The sequence below is a fragment of the Pomacea canaliculata genome, linkage group LG1 (genome assembly GCF_003073045.1).
Source record: "Pomacea canaliculata isolate SZHN2017 linkage group LG1, ASM307304v1, whole genome shotgun sequence".
Taxonomy (NCBI): domain Eukaryota; kingdom Metazoa; phylum Mollusca; class Gastropoda; order Architaenioglossa; family Ampullariidae; genus Pomacea; species Pomacea canaliculata.
In genome coordinates, this window is record NC_037590.1 from 9,603,196 (window position 1) to 9,626,176 (window position 22,981).

At 46.5% G+C, this 22,981-nt stretch overlaps 1 protein-coding gene across 1 annotated transcript in view; it reads right to left on the reverse strand.

The window, feature by feature from the left end:
• Positions 1-1,083: 1,083 nt before the first annotated feature.
• LOC112565972 overlaps positions 1,084-22,981 on the reverse strand; it is a 53,934-nt gene continuing 32,036 nt past the window's right edge. The window contains exons 3-5 of the mRNA XM_025241878.1: positions 3,820-4,007; positions 3,217-3,454; positions 1,084-2,172 (exon numbers count right to left, since the gene is read on the reverse strand). Of these exons, the coding sequence (XP_025097663.1) occupies positions 1,112-2,172; positions 3,217-3,454; positions 3,820-4,007 (1,487 nt within the window). The 3' untranslated portion in view covers positions 1,084-1,111. The remainder of the gene's footprint in view (positions 2,173-3,216; positions 3,455-3,819; positions 4,008-22,981) is intronic.

Here is a 22,981-nt window from a genome sequence, read left to right on the forward strand (position 1 = left end):
GGGATGCAGAGGTTTAGGCAAAGAATTGTAGTGCTGGTTTAGGTGCAGATGGGTAGATGGCTGGCCATGGCCTGCATAGTTGCTGTAAAGGTCCGATACATGTGAATGGGCACCTGGGAGGGAGTTAATCTGTCTCTGCTCCAGCATTTGGTTGCTCTGCTTAACGAAAGCCTTGATGCGCTCGTGTTTGCTTTTGTGCTCCGGAGCAGGGATCTCCTCCTGAGGGCTAACAGCCTGCTGATGGAGCTGCTTGGCACCATGTTGGCCATGTCTCTGATTGTTACCCATCTGTGGCAACCCTAAGGTCTGATGCTGTTGGTTTTCTTTATCATCGGAGTTCCGTGGCGAGTTGAAGCCACTGTCCACAACTCCCAGCTCCTGTAATTCGCCGCCAAGTCTGGTAACCTCCTGCACCTTCCCCTTCCCATCTGTCCGATCATGGCTGTCCTGGGACAGAGTTCTGCTGCCGCCACATCCTGTTGTTTTGCTCGAGGTTTTGGACCCCACATCACTGCAGTTGGGAGAGTGGACCACTACAGTCTGAAGGCTATGCTCACTTTCACCAGCTGTTCTTTCAAGCGTGTCCTTACTGCCAGCATTGGAAAGGGCAACATCCGGTTCCTCAGCCAGTGTGCCGCGATCCCCACGGTGTTCGGTGTCCAGCACCAGCTGTGGAACCTGGCGGTGGTTGATTTCAGCCTGGCAAAGCACCACCTCGCCTGCACCTTCTTCGCCGATGCTGCTGTCGCAATAGCTCACAGCCACATAAGATGGCATGGCATCCTGACTATATCCTTCGCATTCAAGCCTGTCTTCGAGATGTCTCCCAGCAGGGTCCTCTGCACCAAAACTATTTTCAGTGGTGTATCGGGCTACTCCAGTGCTCCCTGTATTATCGATGCTGGCACTGATGACATTGATGATAGGGTGGTGCTCAGAGCACCCTCTGGACTTCTCTGCTCCATTGAAGTGTATGGTGTCCCTCTCTGCACAGACTGAACATCAGGCTGGACTGATGACATGGTATTGATGTGGGTACTATTTGTGGCATGCTCTCCCTCATTTGTTTCATAAAATGAAGATTCCTGCACCTGGGGATGACTGGCCTTGCTTATGTAGTACTGCGGATTCCTGTACATCCCAACACAATTGACACCACTATCTCGTGACTGCGCCACTTGAGAGTTTTTTTTTGGCAGACGCCCCTTGTATTCAATGCTGATGTCAGTACCCACAGTTGTATCATAGTAACTGTATGCCTTGTGTCCACGCTGCCGGGGCCGGTGTGAACGCCGGTGGCCAGTGTTTGCAAACAGTTTCCCACTGTCTGCCACTTTCGTCTGCAATGTGTTGTTACACACAATCTGACTGGGCATGAACTGACTGTCCATTTGTGATGGAGGCACATCGTAGTATGGGGTGGAGTGCCAGGGAAGGGTACTAGTCTGTTGAATGGGACAAGGAGAACAATAAATGTTATCTCTTCCATGTCATCAACACGAACGTTGCTAGGAGCAATACCCTGGGCAGGAAGATTGGATGCAGGCACATCATAGTTGTTTTCGTGGTGAGCTTTTCTATGTTCTTTCTGCTTGTGATACCCATGGTGATGACGATGATGATGACCATGGCTATGCCCTTTCTTGGCATTGGACACAGTAGCATAATTTGTCTGTTTCATATTGGTCTCTTCCTCGCGACGCTTGTCACTTAGTGCTCGGGCAGCAACGCCACTTCCTTCAGACATTCCACGGAAGCCACCATCTGTTGCAACACTCTGACCAGGTCCTATGGTGCTCAGTGTGGCATAGATGTGGGACTTGGCTGGGTTGTAAGCATTGGCAGCATGGTGCAGCTGATTGTGCAGTGACTCTGTCCGTGCCTTGCTCAAAGTCCCACTGTCAACGCTTGATGAGACTGGCAGACCAAATTGCTGCCAATTGGCGGATTTCAACACCTGCTGGGACACCCACTCCTCCGTCCTCTTCTGACGCTCCAACTGCTGCTGGTACCAAACCCATTCCGGGGGAGGGAACTGAGCTGAGAATGTGGCGTACTCCACTTCTGTTGACTGGTTACCTCCTCCTGATGAAGTGGAAGTTGCTGTGCCAGCATCTGTGTGTTTCTTCTTCTTCCTGCCAAATATCTTGGAAAACAAGGATATTTTCTCACCTGAAAACAGATGGAACATCTTTCACTTTAATTTAGCCAGGAGGAACACGGTGTTACAAGAAGAAACAGGGGATGAGAACCTTACTTAGATCTTATGCATAACTCATTTTGATACTTTTTAAAAAATTTCAGCTGTGCTTACCATCGTAAAATGCTAGGTGTTTTCAGACGCTCAATTAAAATTATTGTCGATTTTTATATCCTCAGACCTCCAGCAAATCTTCACCATCTAACCATGAGCTTACCAGAAGCTTTAGTGACCAGTTGTAGAAAAAAAATACCATGTTCTAGTGTACATTTTGAGAACCTGCTTTATTATTGTCAGGTTTTCATGCATGTAAATTTATGCCACTAACATATGATAATCAGGAACAATGAAATAAAAGTCTACTACACAAAGAACATATCTTACACAATAAGACCCCAACCTAAGCTCTTTTATGCCTTCAGACATCCTACGCCAAATCATTTATGTCTTCAGACTCCATTGGCAAATTTTCTTTACATCACTTGGAGCTCTGTGTGATTTACACGTTTCTATGCGATGGTAAACTCTGACTTTACCACCAATGTGTTTCACTTATTACTGTTTGTTCCCTGCCTTTATCAATCTTTCTTTGGCTTTTTCGTATTTACAGAGGCTCATGTGATAAGCAGGCAAGTTAAGCATGTGCAAATATTCTTTTCTAAGGTGACACTGCTTATCTTTAAACAGCTGCCTTTTTCTCATTAAACTATTGTAAAAGAAACTGTCAGCCTGGAATGCTGACATTTAACTGAAGATAGAGATCCTTCCATTTCCAACTTATACCACCACCAACTCTAATAAACCAGTTTGATTTTTCAGTTCAGGGTCACCTCATGAAAAGTGGGTTAGCACCTATAAGATACTGGATACAGATATTTGGGATTATAAGTTATCATGAACTTGAATATATATAATCTAAACGACAAACAGCTCTCACTGCTTGGGTTTTTATATATTTTCCACTTTCTAATATCAGGCATGCGGTCTGCAAAACATCAAGAACCAGAAACACAAACCTTTTTCCTTCTCTTGGTTAATGTTACTACTCTTCAGATTCAGATCTTTGGTAATGGCTTTGGCTTTTTCTGCTTTGTACTTGATGGATGATGCTCGTTTTAAATCGAGGGTGGTATCGTCTCCAAAAACAGCAGCTTTGTCTTTGCCCCGGCAGGCCCTCACACTGTGGCTACGCAGTCTTGGCTTTGGGGGACGCTGGCTTCCCTCTGAACTCAGTTTGTCCTCTATGTGTGTCACCTGTATAAGCAAATTCTTTTACTGACACAAATATTTTAGAAAAATACTTTAACAAAAGTTGTCTGAGATATCTGTTCTCATTCAAGAATTATTCATGCCATGTACTTTGATAGAGCAAGCAGAACATCAAGTGAAGTATTTAATAAATATGGATCAGTACGATGCTTAAAGTTTTTAACTGCAAGATTAACTGCAGGAAAAGAATAAAAAGTTTTTTTTGTTTAAAAAAAAAAGCAAATTTCAAGTTATATTAATGTACAATTTTTTAAAGTTAAATATCCCAGTAGTAAAATGTGATTATCACATTCAAAAGAACATTGTCTTATGTTTCTCTGAACATTAAAAACTGGTACAGGTTTTCTTACCTGGCAAGAGATTGAGCGTGTAGGGGCCCTTAACGACGGCTGAGGCTGATGCTGTGGTGGAGGATGTGGATGTGGGAAGATGGGGATGTACATGGGATGGTAGGGTAGCCATGATGCTGTGCACGCCATTGAGGGGTTGGTGGTGGGCAGATGGTAGGTCTCTGGTGTCACCACACAGTAACTAGTTCCTGCAAGCACAGCAGACATAATGTGTTTATTTTTAAACATAAAAATCTTATATTTCATGGTTTAATATATTTAGCCTTATTAAAAGGGGAGGTAAGTAGATGCAAGGTCATCAGACTCTGACTTCTAAAATGAGCTTTATAATCTGAGATATTTTTGCCATGCCAATATTTCAGTCATCTTCGTCGATCCTGAACCCTGCAGGTCAGTAACAGTGCAACCCAGACAAAGCTGTGATTAGGTCTAAGCTCACTAAGATGGAGTCTGATTCTCTCTCTTCCTGCAGTACAACTCCCCTCCCAGGGGGCGCTGCAGACCATCTGAGATGTGATTACAGACTGATCTCCCATAGTTTCCTCCCCCCACCCTACCAGCGTCTGTCTGTGTTGTGTGAAAGATACAACACTGTCAATTATTCATTAACTACCCTGCTTCCCTATTTATTTCCCATGGCCTTATTGCCCATTGAACCCCACTTCCTGGGAGAATGCCTTACTCTACTCTAACCCACCCACACACCACCACCCCACTCCAGTCAATATTTCTTTAAACTCTTCATGCAAAACGTCTCTAGCTCACGCAACCACCTTGGCTCTCTCAACTCCCGCCCTCATCTCTCATACCAGCACCACATGCAGTCATTTTTTTTTTTGGACCGCAGAGCAGATGAAAGATGAAGTATACATCACTGTGCATTATATGGAAAAATGTTGGGTAGCTGAAGAAGGCGGGGGAATGGTGGGTACAACTACCTTCCCAACGCTACTCCTCACTACAAAACAGTCCTCTCTCTTTTCCCTTCATATTCTTCGGTTGAGGGAACTGGTGAAGGGAAGGAAGGAGGGGAGATGGGAACCCAAGGTCTCGACATAAAACTGGATGCTGGCAGCCTGGGTCATAAAGCAAGAAAATGAATGGATTTTCGAAGAAAGATGAGGGTGGCGCGCTGGGTGCTGGTTAATCCTGATTCACCCGGAAGCAGCAGCGCTTGCGGTTGATTCAGCGGACGTGGAAATGGAAGTCTCGATTAACCGACTCGCCACCGCGCACGAACACGTAGCAGAAAAGAGTGGACAAAACGTCAGCAGCATCCTCCTCCCATCCCCATAGCCAACCAATCTCACGTGCTTCGTTCTTTATTTCGCTACCCCATCTCTCTCCACCCCTTTCCTCCTCCACAAGGGTCGCCACAGTCTGCAAGCAGTAAATAAGCGGCGCCGTTAGCAGGGACTTGCGAGAAGTCAGAACGCACGAACTTGACAGTAATTTACAGAACCTTGAGGGACGTCAGAATGTAAATGTAATTGACCGGCGGCTTTAGGGGAGTCAGAATTTACGAACAGCAATTTACAAGGAAGTCAGAATGCACGAACAGTAATTTACATGGGACCCTAAGGACGTCAGAACGCACGAAGTGTAATTTACATGGGGTGCATGATGCATAACGCACGAACTGTAATTTAAATGGGGTGCAGGGACGTCAGAATGCATGAACTGTAATTTACATGGGATCAGAATGCATGAACTGTAATTTAAATGGGTGCAGGGACGTCAGAATGCATGAAGTGTAATTTACATGGGTGCAGGGACGTCAGAATGCATGTGTAATTTACATGGGTGCAGGGACGTCAGAACACACGAAGTGTAATTTACATGGGGTGCAGGGACGTCAGAATGCATGAACTGTAATTTACATGGGGTGCAGGGACGTCAGAACACGAAGTGTAATTTACATGGGGTGCAGGGACGTCAGAACGCACGAACTGTAATTTACATGGGGTGCAGGGACGTCAGAATGCATGAAGTGTAATTTACATGGGGTGCAGGGACGTCAGAATGCATGAACTGTAATTTAAATGGGGTGCAGGGACGTCAGAATGCATGAAGTGTAATTTACATGGGGTGCAGGGACGTCAGAACACACGAACTGTAATTTACATGGGGTGCAGGGACGTCAGAACGCACAAATGTCACATTACAGGGAACTGCAAACAACGCAAATGCTCCTGGCCAGGACATTACAGACATAAAAATTTATGGACGTAGACGAATTTACAAAAGTTTGAAGGGCGTCAAAGTTCTCGAACGTAGATGGAGTATACAAGGGATTCTTGGACATTAGAAAGTACAAACGTCCACACATAGCAAATCCTCCCTTAAGTTTGTTTCGTTATGACATCGAAGAGATAAACAACAACAAAAATCGATTCCTGGCCAGGACCACTGTCGTGTTGAGTTTGGACGTCCTGACCATGTCTGCCTGAGTTTCTTTTCCGGTTTCCTCCCACATGTTTGGGTAGAAGTTTGGTGACATTTGTATCAACAGAAATACACCGCAGGAACTTAATTTTTATTCCTAGTGTATCAACTGACCTCTGGTACCATGATACGTCCTGTCACTAAGTCTCCAGACCCTAACCTCTCCAGCTTCCATGAATGTATCGACACTGTGAACTTTATTTAGAAATGATTTTTTTTTTTTTTTTTTGTAGTGAGAAAGGCACACTGAGGTCTTAGTGTGTGTCTGTGTGTGAAAAAGAGAGAAGGAAGGAGAGACACGCACACTACAAAAGAACGAGCTTCAAGGCAAGCTTGCTTCACTTCCTCCCCTTCTCACTCCTGCTGTTCCCCTTACAAAGTTCCTTGAGGTTTTGTCACCAGACCCGCTCATTTCCCTCCCTCCCCCCACCATGTGAGTGTTTTGTTTATTTAAAGCCGCTGCCAACGCCATATTTTAAACCTTAGGTCAACATATACTACACGGGATATAGAATTCGTGTTTTGGATCACCTCCAAGTCATCAACCTCATCTTCGCCACAAAAAAAAAACCACCCTAAATCTCTCTCCATGCGCAACGGAGAAAACGATTGCGCAAACACCACATCTACTGCAGGAAGTCATCAGTTTTCGAGTGACTTCACTGTCGACATAGGACTTCAGTAGACGAGCTTATGCCTGGCTTTACAACAACGACTATCTGAGGGGTGGGTGAGTGAAGAGAATCTCAGAAACTTGTTTGTGGGTCGAGTTGATTAATGAGGGCGGCTACCCTCTTGCACTCTTCTCAAACGCAAAAAAGAACCACCCCAAACATATAAAGCACAAACTCGTATATGTTTGATTATCAACGTGATAACAACTGGTTGAGTGGCAACAACGGGACCAGTCGGGTGGACAGAGGAGCGAACTGACTGGCAACCGCTGTCTGGGGCCTGGTGCACAAAGCGTTGTAAGGGGCACAAACCTAGATGGCAAGGGCCTAGTATATAATAATAAAAATAAGTACTTTACCACACGTTCTCTGCCGTCTCCCTAGCTATGCACACGACCCCTGTCGCCTCTCGACACCACAGGTTATCTATCGCACCATGACAAATCTCCAGCCTTTGTCTTGTGACACGACCGTCGCTAGCAAAGCTTGGACAAGAAAAAAAAATTCTCTTTAAGTTTGCGTTTCAGGTGCAGTGGTGCTTACAAAATCAGCTAGCTGGGAAACTAATACCTTCATGTCTGCGAGGTACCTTAACCTCCTGGTAACCGAGTCAAGCAGACACATCACAGCATCTGACGTGAGAAAGAGGCTTACATAAAAAAACACTTTCTAGCCAAGAATCTGTGCGGGAATCGAATCGTGCTAAATCCCATTACCATCGGAGTGAAAATAGCAGCTTGTACCAGTAATGAGCATTCACGCCAAGGCTACTCCATGTTGTGCGCAAATTATTCGTTAACTGGGTGAGCAGGGCGCTGGAGGTTTTCTTCTTCCCCTGACACTTTTTTCTTCTACCGAATAACGCGGGTAGGTAGGAGAGAGAGAGGAGCTCCGGCGTTTTGTTCGTGGGTACAAGTAACTGATATTTACAATGTAATCACGAGCCCGCGATAGCCCTAGTCCACCCTCTCAACACAAACCCTTACCTATCCACCCCACTTGCCACCGTTGGGGCGCTAGGTAGCTGTGGAAGATCGACAGGTACTCGTGTCGTATCTGTAATCAAGTCGCAAAGGCTCCATACCCCATCACCCACCCACCTCCGAGGTTGTTTTTTTCCTGGTGTAATTACACTACCATCAGCTTGCCCCGAGTGTTGCAGTTTTTATGAGGAACGACTGGAAGTCTTGTCGACACTACAGGCAGTGCTCGGAATTTAGACTTCCCTAATTCTTACTCCACCCTCCAAACCCACCCCTATCCAATCTCTGCTCCTCCACACCTCTCCTCCCTCACTATTCACAGCATATTCAGCCTTCCGTTTTTCTCTCTCTCCCACTCTCATACACAAACTTTCATTGTCTAGTGAGCTCTTCTCTCACACATACACTTTCATTATTCAGTGTGCTCTCCCCTCATACAAACAAAAATAAATGTTCATTGTTCCGTGTGCTCTCTCTCTCTCGCACACACACACACAGATTTTCATTGTCCAGTGCTCAATCTCTCTCTCACACAAATTTTCATTACCAGTGTGCTCGTTCTCACACAATAAATTTTCCTTGTTCGGTGCTCAATCTCTCTCTCTCACAGAGAAAGAGAAATAAATAAATGTTCATTGCTCTCCTCTTTTTTTCGTTTTTTTTTCCTTTCTCATTCTTGCCCTTGTGTTTCATCAGTAATTTATTCTCTCATTTCCTCGCGTGTCTAACCTTGTTGTAAAAAAAAAAAAAGGAAAAAATTAGCACCGCGTAAAAAAAAAAAATAAAAATAAAAAGACAAAGAAAAAGAAAAAATCGACTGACGAGAAAAACAACAGTGACTGTGACGAGGAGTTCTTTCACGTCCTCCTAAAACCGGCAGAGTCAAGTTTCTTCACTCTCCGATTTTTATCTGTCCGCTTCTGTTATCTCCTCTTTGTTTTTTCCCCCTTTCTTTCCTTTCTCGTCTGTTTTTCCTTCTTTCCAAGGGGCCGTATCTTAAAGTCATCAGTCTGTGCTGCTTCTCCTCTTGTCCTGCGATGACAAAACGTCAAGATGATGAATTAGATACCGTCCGCACGTTTGACAGTGACTCGAAACGGCCATTGGTGAGAAAAAGCGTCAGTCTGACGGTGACGTGGTGAGAAAAAGCGTCAGACTGACTGTGACGCGATGAGGAAAAAGCGTCAGACTGACGATGACGTGACGAGAGAGAAGGTTGTATTGAAGGTGACGCCATGACCTGAAACGTCAGCTTGACGTTGACGCGATGATTAGAAACGTCAGTCTGACTTCTGTCACTAACAAACCTCAGTCTACAATGACTAGGTCAATGCCAGCTTATCAGTCATACCAACGAATCTGACAGTGGCAGAAATGACAGTGACGTGTCGGACAGAACCTCTATCGGCAAGTGAGTGCGATGGTGACGTAGCCGGCCCTACACCATCACCGCCTCGCTTGCGAATAAGTCTGACGCACAACGTGCCTGTAAGTACAGTCTTCTGACCCTGACACCGCCTCATTAATAGTATATCGCGCTGTTTTAACGACCCCACAAAAGTACGAGTCTTCTCTAAGGAACAAAGCATGTGGAACACGTACAGCAGACGCGCACTCACACCCACACAGATAGAGAGAGAGAGGGGGAGGGAAGGTGGTGGGGAGTTAGGGAAACACGTCGAGGCAGGGAGGGCACTTCCCAAACTTAATTCCTTCCCTAACGAAGTCCAGTCTCTCTGAGAAATTTATGTTCTTGGTTTTTTTGGTGTTGTTTTGTTTTTTAGGCCGTGTCGGATTGAGAACTCTTTTTTCCTGAAATTAAAAAAACAAACACGTGACCAATACAGACGGAGGACGAGATGACCTGAAGACAGTTTTTCTCCCATCCACCCCTCTCCACCTCCATCTACTTTCTCTTTAGAATAAATTTTTTTTAAAAAACACACACAACCATCGTGACACTCGTTAGGCTTCTGGGGTCATCGATGGCTGTCCAGATAACCGGAAGCTGTGCATGTGAAGACATGCCTTCCACGCGAAGAAGAAAATGTTCGGGCAAGAGCAGCACGTCTCCCAAACCCTTCCTGTTGTTAGGTCAGTGCCCTACAGGAAGTGACGACACAGACTGTTTACTGAACGCATACTGTTCTCTTCCTTTCATCATGAAAGTGCAAAATTTTAAATTTTTAACAAACCATGCTTCTATCCCGTGAAGCTCTGTTAACCCTGTTCCATGGACCTGGTGCCAGGTTCGGTACCCAGACTAACGACCACAGATTACACCAAGCTTTGGCCCGACAATCAGCAGTCATCACCTGTTCTGCCAGTAATCCAGGTCTACCAACAGAAAAACTTTTTTCCAGGCTGAAAGGTTTTATGCAAAGCAGTGTCGGGCTCAGGAGGTATATCTGTCGGAAGATTCTCGCTAACCAAAAAGTGTGTACAACTGCCTCTAGCTCGATGTAGCAGCTCTGACTTGCTGGAGAACGTGACCTGGGTCATCAACTCATGAGTTCATGCGAGCAACTGCTTCCAGTTTGCTGTACCGAAGCTGCAGCCGACAAGGATATAGACATATAGCTCAAATAAACAACCATCTCAACCTCAGAAGTATTGTAATTATTAATATTACTACTACTAAACTTTCAGCCTCAACTAATTATTTGCTGAAGAATGACTTTTCTTGGCAACCTTTCCTACAAACAATCGCTTCATCGCAAGTTTCAGTGTGTGTGTGATAGAGAGGTGCCCCAGCGACACCTCCTCTCCCCCTTCTCCCATCCCCCCGTGTCCTTCGTCTCACCTGGGCTTTGCTGTAAGAACGTGGACCAAGACAATGGCGACGACGGGGATGCGTGTCAGGTAAAAAAAGTGCGACGACACAGCTTGCGCACAACACCTGACTGTTCGTATTCTCAAACAGAAGAAAAGAAAAACAAAAACACCAGCGAGGGAGCCGGCGAGGGCTCAGGCTTGTTTACCAACGCCTTCCTCGGGCTTTTGTAGGCACCGCGTTCTCTGTGCGAGGCGGTGCCCCACGTCTGTACGGCACGAGCTCTGCCCAACCTGCAGGTCCTTCCCAGTCCGTGTAAACACGTCTACGACTGCCTTTGTCAAGCACTGCTGTACCATCTCTTACACTTTTCTCTAAATCCCTCCCCACACCCACCTTTAAAAAGGGCGTTAGGGATGAACTGACATCAAAAAGTTTGTGGAGATACTGAGAAAAGTTAAAACTTCTTGTTTGTTTGCTCAAAGTAGAATTTAATGTTTGTTTGGTTGTCCTTTATTTATTTTATCACTTGTCGTGTCTGCTTGCTTGGTTGCTTTTTGTTTGAAGAACATGTCTTTTTTATTCTCCCCTCTATCTTTAATCTCTCTGCTTAGCTCGCGAGTGTCACGTCGACATGCCATACCACGCGAAGGGCAGACCAGTGGAAGGTCGATTGTACAGGACTCAGTGGACAATGGTGGTGGACGCTGAGACTTCACCTCGCTGGCCACTACGACTGACACAACCACGACATTAGCGCTTACAACATACTGCCTCGTACTCATGCCAAGCCCAGCTAAATCCCTCATTCAAAGCTCGTATAGAGTCTGACTGTGGACCAACAGAGGTTCTGTGGTCACATACATGGTACATCAAAGTCTTTTTCTGTTGTAGGTGTTACACCTTCATGATCCACAGGAGTGCCGACAAAGTCACCTAGCCCAGTGCTGAGTAGAATAATCACAGTCAAAGCAAAGTATGGAGGTGTTGTGGTATAGAATAGTAACAGTAAGCACAGTCTTAGTACAGAATGGTAACAGCAGAACACTGAATACTGTTACAATAGAGAGTAGTTAGTGTGTAACAGTCGCAGTTCTCAACAGTTCATGACATCTAATGGACACAACACTCTCATAGAGAGAGAGGAGGCAGAGTTGGGAGAAGAGTAGAGGCAAGTTCCTAGAGCCTCCCAGCTTCCCCTCGCACATACCTCTATGCTCGACGCCGGTAAACCCCTCGTTGCAGGTCCCCCCTCAAAAAGCGGCATCTCTCCCTCCCCCGTCTACAGGTGCGGGATTTAGGTTTCGAACAAGTTTCAAAAACCTCCCGAACCTTCTTGCACTGCTTTGGTGTGAACAAACCTTACAAAGCCTCTAAAGGCATTGTGCTGTATGTTTAAAAATGGCTTGTCCATGCTACTGATCCTCAGCAATACATCTTCCGAGATAAAAAGCAATAATGTGGTCGATAATAACATTAGATCAGGTGCTACCGGCTGAACTAACGACCCGGTCAAAAGTGTCATCGATGTACGGTGACGCCAGGAATTTATTTCTCACGGTCGAGCAGTCAGGGCATGACCCCCACACAAAGGTTAAGGTCTCGTGCAGATGGACAAGAAGCTTTTACAGTTCAACAAAATTCTTTCTCCATCCCTCCTCCATCTTTTCCCCTTCCGCACATATGCATATACCCGCAAGAACTCCACTTCTCCCTTCCCGCGATCCCCTTCGATACCACCCGTTCGTCTATCCCCCGCTCCTCACCCGACATAGGATGGTCACCGCTCTGTCTCCTCACCCATACCCTGTGTCAGGATCCAAGGCGTGATGATGTCTTAGTCACTGCAGCCCCCAGAGAGGAAGAGGAGGTGGGGGAAGGGGAGGGAGGGTGAGTGTCCCTGATGGCTCAGTGCGTCTGTCTACACACAACGGAATGTACAGCGTTACAAGTGCCACGGGTTCTCTCCCCTCAATGCGCTGATGCACCCGCCTCTAATTGCTCTGTCACTCCGTGATAGATGAAGGTGGGGAAGGGGCAGGCGGTGCGCGGGTGGAGGGTAGGGGGTGGGTAGTGCAGAAGAACAGCCAGGAGGGTTCCAGCTTAGCTGATCTGTGACAAAAAAAAAAAAAACGACGAGCTTTGAAAGCGAGATGCTTTTAAAGACCCACCGACTAGCAAACATTTGGGTTTTTTGTTGTTGGGGTTTTTTTTTATAAAGGATTTGTTAAAGCCTGATAAAGGTGGCTACAAAATACTCACAACTGTACAGAAAAGGGATCAGATTCATAAATTGTAAAAAAGGCTGATAAAACTAATAAAAATCCCATCCTAGCTCACCCATTAGTTGCACTGACAACAAACTATAGCCAGGCTCCAACATTACTTCATCTGTTTTACCTCTGCATTCTGTAAACAGAACAGGAAGTGAATGTCTTAATTTCTGGAATTAGTGTCTTGGATTGGAAAATACACTTTTGCAGTCAGACGGGTCTTTAAATACCCCCCTTCCCGCTTCAGCACCCTCCTCTCAACAAAAAGCTTCATTCTCGAAGCTTCACGAAAAGTACTCAGAGCAGTTACTGAGGCTACCCGTAGGCACTGAGCCAAAATGGAAAACTTTCTAAACAGGCAGCACTCTCCGTTTTTATAAGATACTGAGGTTGCTTTTTTTTTACTATGATGCGCAGTCTATGGGAATTAAAACTTTACACTACACAACACAGACAATTTATTTAAAACATATGGCTTGCTATTTCCGGCTAGCTGCTCTTCTAAGGCACGATGCCGGTCGTCCACCTGCGTGCAGGTGTGTTGGGGCGCCAGGTAAGCAGTTCTATGAGAACAGTGTGTCGCCGTGCCCACTGTGGTGCACGTGCTCTTAATCAGAGGTATCCTTTCCATGCATCTACAAAGATGTTAAAACCGTCTCACTTTAAATGTTTTTATTTACATTTTCCTCTTGTCGTTCGCTAACCACAATAATATAATAGAAGATAATCTTGTGTATAATTTGGACAGTCTGGAGCACTCTTGAATGCGAGTAAATCGCATAAGTGAAAAATCCAATTCAGGAATGGGGAGAATCCAAAAAGGTAAATGATTTGCTGTGTGGAATCTGAAGCAAGTGTTTAGATAGGAGGTGTTATCGCACGAGATACAACAGTGTTCACACATGTACATTGATGTGTGCTCTTTGGCTACTTGTCAAAAGAAAACAACAACAACAACACAACAACAACGGTTATTTCAACTGAGGGTCTCAAAACCGCCAATAGTTTTTAACTACGGGATGGTGTTGAGACTCAAAGCCTTTAGCATTTCTGTGGGTGGGAAACACCGACCACGGACCATAAAGAACAACTCCGCACGTCACCAACACCATTGTTTCTTATCGTCCTTCCTTACAAGAATGTTGAGATTTCTGGAATATTTTTCCCCCAAACACAGTCCTGTGGAGTTTATTCGGTCCTTGGAGCATTCCCCCTTTATCCACATGCGAACACACACACACACAAAGCGCACACGCATGTACACACGCACATTTTTTTAAAATTCGAATACAGTATCAACAACAGGAGAAGGAAATGAAGGTCTTGAGATCCCAATAACTCGCAAGTCCAATAACTTGTCCCCCGACATCTCCCCATTTCCACGCGCTATGAAAGTCGATTACGGTTCTTGCACAACCCCAGACAATAGATTTTTACAGAATTATTTTTTTCTAGGAGTTGTGCCAAAGCAATTATGGACGAACGGCTGAATGGCAGTGACGTAACGTGGGTTCGTCACTAGAGACAAACGGTCAAGCGTATGAAGGAGGGGATGGTTGGTGGTGTTTGTGTTGTATCCCCTTTTTTTATGAAAAAAAGACAAGACGACAAATACCAATTTCCATTATCGTCGACAAAATGATACCAACTGTGGCTGCCAGAACCCGAGAGTTCACTCCCCATTGCTTGAAGAAGAAACTGGAATTTTGTTTACTCAGGAAGGGTTGGCGCCGTCGGGAGTGGGGGAAAATTACCCGGGCCTGGTCTTTGTTACAATGGGCGGCAGGGTGGAGAGGAGGGTGGAGGGTGTAAAGAATCACCTTTCCCTGGAGATGACTGGGACACGTAAAATTAAAAGATAAGGGTCAACATTTTCATTTTCACATCAGTGGTTTCAAGAACGATGAGATCCAAGTGTGGAACGTGGGGAGGGGTGTTCTTCGAGTGGGGTAGAGATCGAACCTGTGTGTCTGCAGGGAGAGGAGGAGGGATGGAATGGAGGATCTCAGACAATCGACGCTTTAATCCTCTCCCCTCCACCACCACCACACCCTCCTCCTCCATCCCATTTTGTCTGCACAGCAATCAAGGGAGGGCGGAGTGGAGGTGTCTGAAACGTGCCCGTAGCAGCCTCGTGACTGTCAAGTGTTGCCCAACAATTCCACCATTTTTCTGCCTGAACGCTATCGAGCACTCTCCTCACCGGAAGATGGACCGCACCCGCAGCAGACGACAATCAGATGGATGCTGCGCGCGCACACACAGGCGCATGCGCCCTCTTCAGTCCGAAACCAGGGATGAATAATTAGGTGTGCGGCTCTCATCAGGGGCGGCAACAAAGTGCTCACCGACTAGGAAAATGAGGCGTGGGTGGGTGCTAGTGCCGGTGTTTGTGTGTGAGGACGGGTAGGGGTGGTGTGCAGCTTAGTATTTGCTCTCATTGATTGCTTTTTTCGCCGATTTGCCAACTGCTGCAAAGGGAAGACCGTCTCAGACGGTTCTAGTCTGGATGCGCCGGCGGTGGGGGTGGGAGGAAGCTGAGAGAGGGATTCACATCGCAAAAATCTCGCGAGGTTGTAGAAATATTGACACAGAGTTCAATTCCTTGTCTGTCGACTATTACTTGCATCGGCCGGACCATCGTTCACCTTCAGTTGCTTTGCGGTCCTACTCCCCCCTGTCCTCCTCCCCACCACCACCAACCACCACCATCATCAAATCCAATTAACTCGAAAGGACACTAAACTGCACTGACACCGCACTTCAGCAAAGGAGAGTTCATCAACTCCATTATCGCATTATGCTCGTCAACCAGTCGTAATTTGTACGGGCAAGCTGGCAGTACTGTGAAGACTTTGACAAGTTAGTCTCGTGGTGTATTCAACAGACTGTGTCAACTCTCCTCCTTCCCCACTCCTCCCTTCTCTCCTACAAACGGTTTTTGTGCCGATCATCATACCGTCTTGTTTCTTTTAATTCCTTCGTCTTACCGCAGACGGTGCACGCGCTCACACATTTTAAAAAAATACACCACTACAAATAATAATGCATAATAAATACGTTTACCTCAATAACGTGTAACAGGGAGACTGGGGGTCTTCCTATCTTTTATGTTTCTCTCTCCACCTCCCAACCCCACTTATTCCCGAACACCCTCAGTGGACGCTTCATCCAACTGTACACCCTGACCTCATCGACACCAACGTCCTATTACATCAGCTCCACCTGTGGTTAAGTTTAAGAGTCTGATCGAGAGTCTTCCGAGCGCCCTGACCTGTTCACAAGTGGGTGTGAGCTAACATCGCCGAGTGGTTTGAACTCGAGTGCCGACAGAGCTCGTGGGGTGGGTGGCGCTGGTCACCCTGTGTCGATGTAACGTATCCTCCTGCACAAGACTAGCTGGTGTGTGTGTGAGGGTGGGTTCTGCCGGCCTCCAGACCCCTTTCTTAATCATTCCTTTACCTTTTTCTTGCATTCACAAAATCCTACAAATACAAGCACTTTCCTACCAACTAACAGTGCCAGTCCCTAGCCAATCAACTAGCCCTGACCGGGTAGGCAATGCCTCCATATCATGAGCGTCCAACGTAAAACATATATATACACATGTTCTTTTTAGCGGCCACCCGTTTCGGGTCGCGGTCACCCTGTCTAGAATGCGTGCATGTATATTTTTTCCACCCAAACTGTGTAGAGCGGGAAGATCCTGGCTTTGTGCCGAGATTCTGTGCCATCCAGCTGTACTCGTGCTGTTGCTAATGCAGATATACATGTTATTTTTCATCAGCAAATACACTAGTCGACAACTGTCCAAATGTAGATCCGAAATAGCGATTATTCGCCATATCAGTAAAAGTCGAAACGGAAGTAAAGCAATTTCGAAAGTGTCAGTTGTTTAGCAATAATATTTGTCTGCCTTCCCCTGAACCACAATATACTCTGGTCTCGTGTTTCTGGTAGTATTTCCACGCTGTGTCACCACAGAAATGTCGTCGCACAAGCTCTTCCTTGGAGGCAAAGCCGCCTGTTAGCTGAAGTCGTCCTATCTTACCTTCCGACCATTGAGGTATGTACACGAGCATTGTGGAAAGCCTCTCATAGCCCTGCAAAGCCCCGTGTCAATACAATATACCGGTGCTAACAGCTGCCCCTTGCCAACAAATCTTGGGTCCTCGACAGCCCGGCCTCGTAGACGATTCGTCGGAAACAGAAGTAATCCTTGGAGTAGGGACGCAGTCTATCGAGAGAGCTTGGCTTGGACCTTTAGTCTCGGGTACAAACGTGGGGGCGGCCCATTGTGTCATAATTTATGGGGTCCACTTTCCTGTCGAGGGCTGACAGAATCACGGTTTTGTGTTACTCCACGGCAAACCACAAGGCGGTAGAGATGATCGGATACATCAGTGATTTATAGGGCTGTGGTGGGGTTGGAAGCCAGTGCGGTAGAAGGGTCGCCTACCTGTAGGGGCGCCCGGTGGTGTAGTGGTTAAAACACCGGCTTGTCACTACTGCAGTGAGAAACTCGGGGTTCTTGTGTAGGGAATGTATGTGACACCTGTTTGCAGGACTGTAAAACTTCGTACAATCTTGTTCAGAAACTATCAGAACTTGATATCTTTGGCCTCTATGTGTGTGAGAGAGACGGGGGGCTAAGGAGGAGAACGAAAACGAGAGATGAGAGCGTGAATGAAAGACTGAAAGCAAACACACAAAAACGAAGCACTGACTTTTTTTTATTTTATAATTTTTTTTCTTGCAACAATAAACAGGGTCCATGACGTTTTCCACCCGTATAATAGCTCTGCATTTCGTATCAGTGTTATAACATGTTAACCCATGATTATCCCCTCGGGTGTCGATTTCCGACTGTTCATTTCTATCACCTACTTAAAACTTGTTCTGACCTAAAACTTGCTTAAGAATTCGCTCGCTAGTCCATTACACAAAACTTACTCTGTTGCTCTTGTTGAACACCTGAACTACTCAGGTAGTGTTAAACAAGGTTGTGAATGCCCACTAGACCCAGTGGAGTCAACCAGGAAGGCGTGACCACGAAGACTGTGCTACTGGGCCGTGGGTACGGCCTCGGGTCTTCTTAATCACCGGCAAACTAGCTTTTTGTGGCCGATAGCATGATGATAACTTAGAGCGGACATCAGCGCGTGGCCTCATCACCGACTCGTGCTTTGTTGGAGGGCACGTGCGGTCTGTGTCGCAGCTGACGGCCACAGTCCGGTCAACAAAGGCTGCTGACGACGGTGCGTGCGAGTGTGCGTCCCTGATTTGCGGCAAAAAGACGAGTTCGCAAATTAACAATTTAAAAAAAAAAAGAAGGGGGAGGAGGGTGAAGGGAGATAGAAACCGCGGCCCTCTTATCATGCGATCCCAGGTTGCAGCAGCAGCAGACAATTTCCTGTCCCAGGGTTTGTGAGAGTGAAAGTTCTCAGCTGGCCCTCCTGCTTGGCTGCTGTGCGCTCAGCCTTCCCCACCCCACGTTCTCTTCTTTAAAATTCTTTTCCCCCTTCGTACTTTATTCCCCCTTTTTTCATCACTCTCGTGGGGTTTTGTTTGTTTTCTTTTTTTTTTCCCTCAGCAACAAAGCGAACAGAAGTGCTAGTAGAGGCGAGAGAGCAGAAAACGGCGAGGGAGGAGCTGGAATAGACGAAGGGAGTGAGGGTGAGTGTGTGTGGAGGGGGAGGGGATGACACCAGCCCGGCGGACCGTCTCCATGGCCCAGATACCGTAAATCAGGGTGTAAGCAGGCGGGCCTGTCATCTGGAGGCCCTCTACATAAAAGACCTGCGGCGTTATGGTCGTGTATCGTCCCATGATGGCGATTTAATCCGCGGTCCCTGGCTCCCGGCGGCACCACCTCGCTCACTCGCTGAGTAAACAGGGCGGGGTGGGTGGGAGTGATGGTGAGTGGGTGGGGAGGGACGGCAGACAGCGTGGAGGATACCCAGGAACCTCCTTCACACCCCGGCAGTGCTGTTTGTTGTTATTGTGTGGTTATTTGTGTGCCCCCCACTGTCCCAGCCAACTTTGTATTGTGAAACTGTGTCCAGGAGCTGCGGGGAAAGATTTACAACCGACATGCACGCAGGAGAGACACAAAAAGGGAATACTGTAATGATTATTATTGTGAAGCAGTCCTTAAAGGGTTTAAAGCGTCTTTAAACTTTATGCAAATGCAGTTGAAAGTTATTTTGCGGCTCGCTATTCTAAACCTCTCCCCATTCTCAAACGTGGATAAAGTCCACACCGAACTGATGAGAAATCGGAGTCCTCTGACTTCACAACCTTCACCGAGGCTTGTCATTTCCTATGTCGATGCACTTGCATGTTAAAAAAACCAACAAAAACTTATGTCGATGCGCTTGCATGTTAAAAACACAATAAAACACAGACCGACTGCGGAAGAAAATTACAGCTTTTCGGTTAAACTGCCTTTGGCGTCGATGCCCGGGGATACAATGTTTAAGTACCTGCACCGACAAAGCAGGGTTGGACGATTCTCCTTTTGATCCTGACTGAACCGAGGCTGCTAGGCATTGCAAATCAGTGAAAAATAGAACCACACTCTTTCCACTTGACTGATATCTGCTCTCCCACCCGCCTCCCCACATTCTCCGATCCTTTGAAACTAGTCGAAAAGAAAACTGAGAGAGAGAGATTTGTTTCGATTCCCGCACGGCCTCCATTGCTCCCATACACCCTACATCAATGCTCTCGTATCGAACCACCCGCAACCGCAGGGCAACGAGACGGGTGTGAGGTGGGGTGGGTGGGTTCTACCCCGGACTGTTCCGTGTCAGGCACGAGGTAAACAAAGGCGTTCTCGTGCGTGTGCATGCACGCAAGGTGCAAGGACAGAGCCCTCGAGGGCTGTTTATTACACCTGAGTGTTTAGTGTTGCATGGGGACGCGCACTAGACCTTCGCATGTTGCACCTACCCCTTAGTGACCCGGCTGAGGTCACGCAGGTAACCCCGATGGCGATAAACGCTGCACAGACTCACAGTCTCCACTGGAGATAACGATCAAGCGAGAGAGAAATGAAAGGTTAATCAATTTCATCCCACGCTTACCCTGAAAAAAAAAAATGACCATGAGTTGATATGCACTACGAATGATAACTGTAAACCAACTGACACATAATGATTAATGACAAATGTAAGCCACTGACTTCTTATATTTCTGCTTGGCAGACAGCAGTCTTACGGCCATCCTTGCACAATCTGGGTTTTAACTGTTGTTAAGGACTCGGCAAAGGACATGTATTGACAACAATGATCATTACAACCATGTAAACAATTTTTCGTTAAAACCGCAACTAACCGTTGATATCTTTTTAAAAAGTTAGTTTTCGTTATTTACAAAATACCTTCCCCTCGACTACCAATATCTTCCTTTCATATCGGCCACCGCTTATAAACATTTCGGATACTGTAATTCACAACAAACATTGGTACTCATCAGCACTCGATTTCTTGAAACAAGAACCCATTAAAAAAAACTTAAACCCAGGCTGTCGAGGCGAGAACTAGAACTACACACTTTCCGCTTCACTGATTTCTTCTGTGCGTGCGCCCGCTCGCCTTTCTTTTGTGCCACCCGACAGCAGCAGAGCAAGACATACCCCTTTAAAAAAAAACTCATCCACCCGTCCCACGCTCTCTGTCGAGAGAAGTAGGGTAGACACGAGACTGTAAACCGAGGCGGGAGTAGCGGTGACCCAAGTCTGGTGCAATTATCACCAAAGTCGACTTCACACCGACACGACAGCCGTTCGCCGTTAGAAATGGATCTGTGGGAACCCGGGTCTCACATCTGTGAAGCGGGCTATTGCAATTTTTCGCTTGTCCACAACCAGGCATGGCGTACTTTTCAATAAGCCCCTCGCTAAGTCATTTCTCCTGCTCACAGCTGCGGTCTTCAAAAGCAAATCTTCCTCCGGGATTTCTATTAAAGGCCCTGTCCCGAGTCGGGTATGAAATTAAGCTGACAGGTTAATAAGAGGACATAGCTGTTATTATTTTGTCGCCTGTACTGCGTCGCTTGTAATTTCTTAAAAGTGGAAAGGACAAGCGGATTGGCCTAAATTTTAATGTAACAAGTCATTGAAGGCATCAAGCCAACGCGACAACCCGAGGCCAGGCTAATGAGGCGTTGCCATGGAAACAAGTCTACTTTTGTAACGTTGAAGGAAGTAAGGCTTTGGTCTCTTTCTAAACCCAAGTTAAGAAGTACGATTTTCGAAGCTTGTGATGCGTGAAAAGAACATTATGACATGCTTAAATCTGAGGAAATCGTTATCATGTAATGAACTACACCAGGTCATTCTGATTTTTTTTAAAGCTTCGGGCAGATCTTTAAAGGTCAACACGAGCGGTCAGCGAAAATCTCTGGATCACAAAAACTTATTCCAGCGGTATTTTATGATAACGAGGCACGATAAATATAGTACATCAATGTTTATCTGTTAATAACACTGGATTTGTTGAGAAAACAGACAAAAATAAAAGAAGTCACGAAAGGGCGGTATATCTTAAAATAAATTAAAATTATGGTTGTCTGTAGAGTGCATACGGCGAGGGTAGAGCAGGAATAGACGAAGAAGGAAGAAAAGATGCAATCTTTGGTATAAGAAAACAGATCAGGACACGATGTACTACTGCTGAATGTTCTCTAAGCACTCGGATTGAGCTTGCACTCATTGTTATTTCCTAAAAATACTGACTACAACTGAGAATGCCGAGGTTTGAAGGTTTATATCTTGAATGATGTTTTACGCCGAGCCAGCAACTGAGACTACATTACGACAAAACAGGTGCCAAATACAAAACCAAAAATATTTCATCCTCGAGACGAGATGTGAACCCAGGACAGTTAATCCTCCCTGTATTGATGCCAGGCGCTAACCGCTGCGCCACCGGACCGCCCAAGGAGCGATGGGAGGTGACAAATTATTGTTAATGACCACCCAGCGTTCAGACGATGCAAAAGCCGTGCACGGTCGGCATGGTGATGGCAGGGAGGATGTCTGCTTCGCTGCTTCCTGGGTCGAGGTGACCTGAGCAATAAAGAGGGAAAGGAGGAGGAGGAGCTGAAGGGGGGAGTTCCAGCGGAAGCTCCTTGTCGTGCGCAAGGACAGTCAGGGAAGAAAAGATAACTCTTGAACCATGAAAAAAGATTACGGTGCGCGAACGCTCAGCGTGTGTGTGTGAGGGGGGATGGGGAGCCGATCCCATCCTTCCCTCTCCAAGACATGCCTCTGCATCAACTGGCCTCCACCCGAGACGACTGGCACTGGGTCAGCGTGACCACCCACGGTCGCCTCCCTGTCGTCCGTAATATACTGGCCTCGCCCCAGTTTCTACAACCCCCAGCACGTGCGTTCATCTCCCATGTAATTCCTAGGCCGGAATCAATCACAATCTTTCAAGACGTTGGCTGTCTGGGAGAAGTTGTCTCAGTTCCCCTTTGTTAATAGTCCAGCGCCATCCCCTTGCCCGCAATAAGCGAGAAAGCCGAGATCGACCTCCTACACCCTATCCCTACCAATCACATCAAATAAGTTTTTTCTCTTGTCCGCACTCAACCCCTTAGTAAGGAACTCTTAACCCAAGCCAATGTATTCACGCCGCTAAAGTAGTTTCCGGTAGTCTAAGTATCAGGACACTCTGCCGCATCTCCACCCTTATAAATCCCCCCAACCAACAATCCACTATTGTCCTCAACCATCTTGATCAACACCTCGCCCCCTCCCTTTCTTCCCCTTCCAACATCCTCCAACCACAACCCTACCAAAAACACGCGACAAACTGGAATAAGAGATTTGGTGGTAGTTCCCCCCTTACCCCTACAAACCCCCCGAGAGGTGGATGGTATGGAGACTAGGCGGGACAGCCAGCTACCCCTCCCCCTCCCTTCCATTACCATGGTGATCATCATGCTCCCAAAATAAAATCAAATATGCCGCGCGCAGACGCCGCCTGAATACACGCAATATTT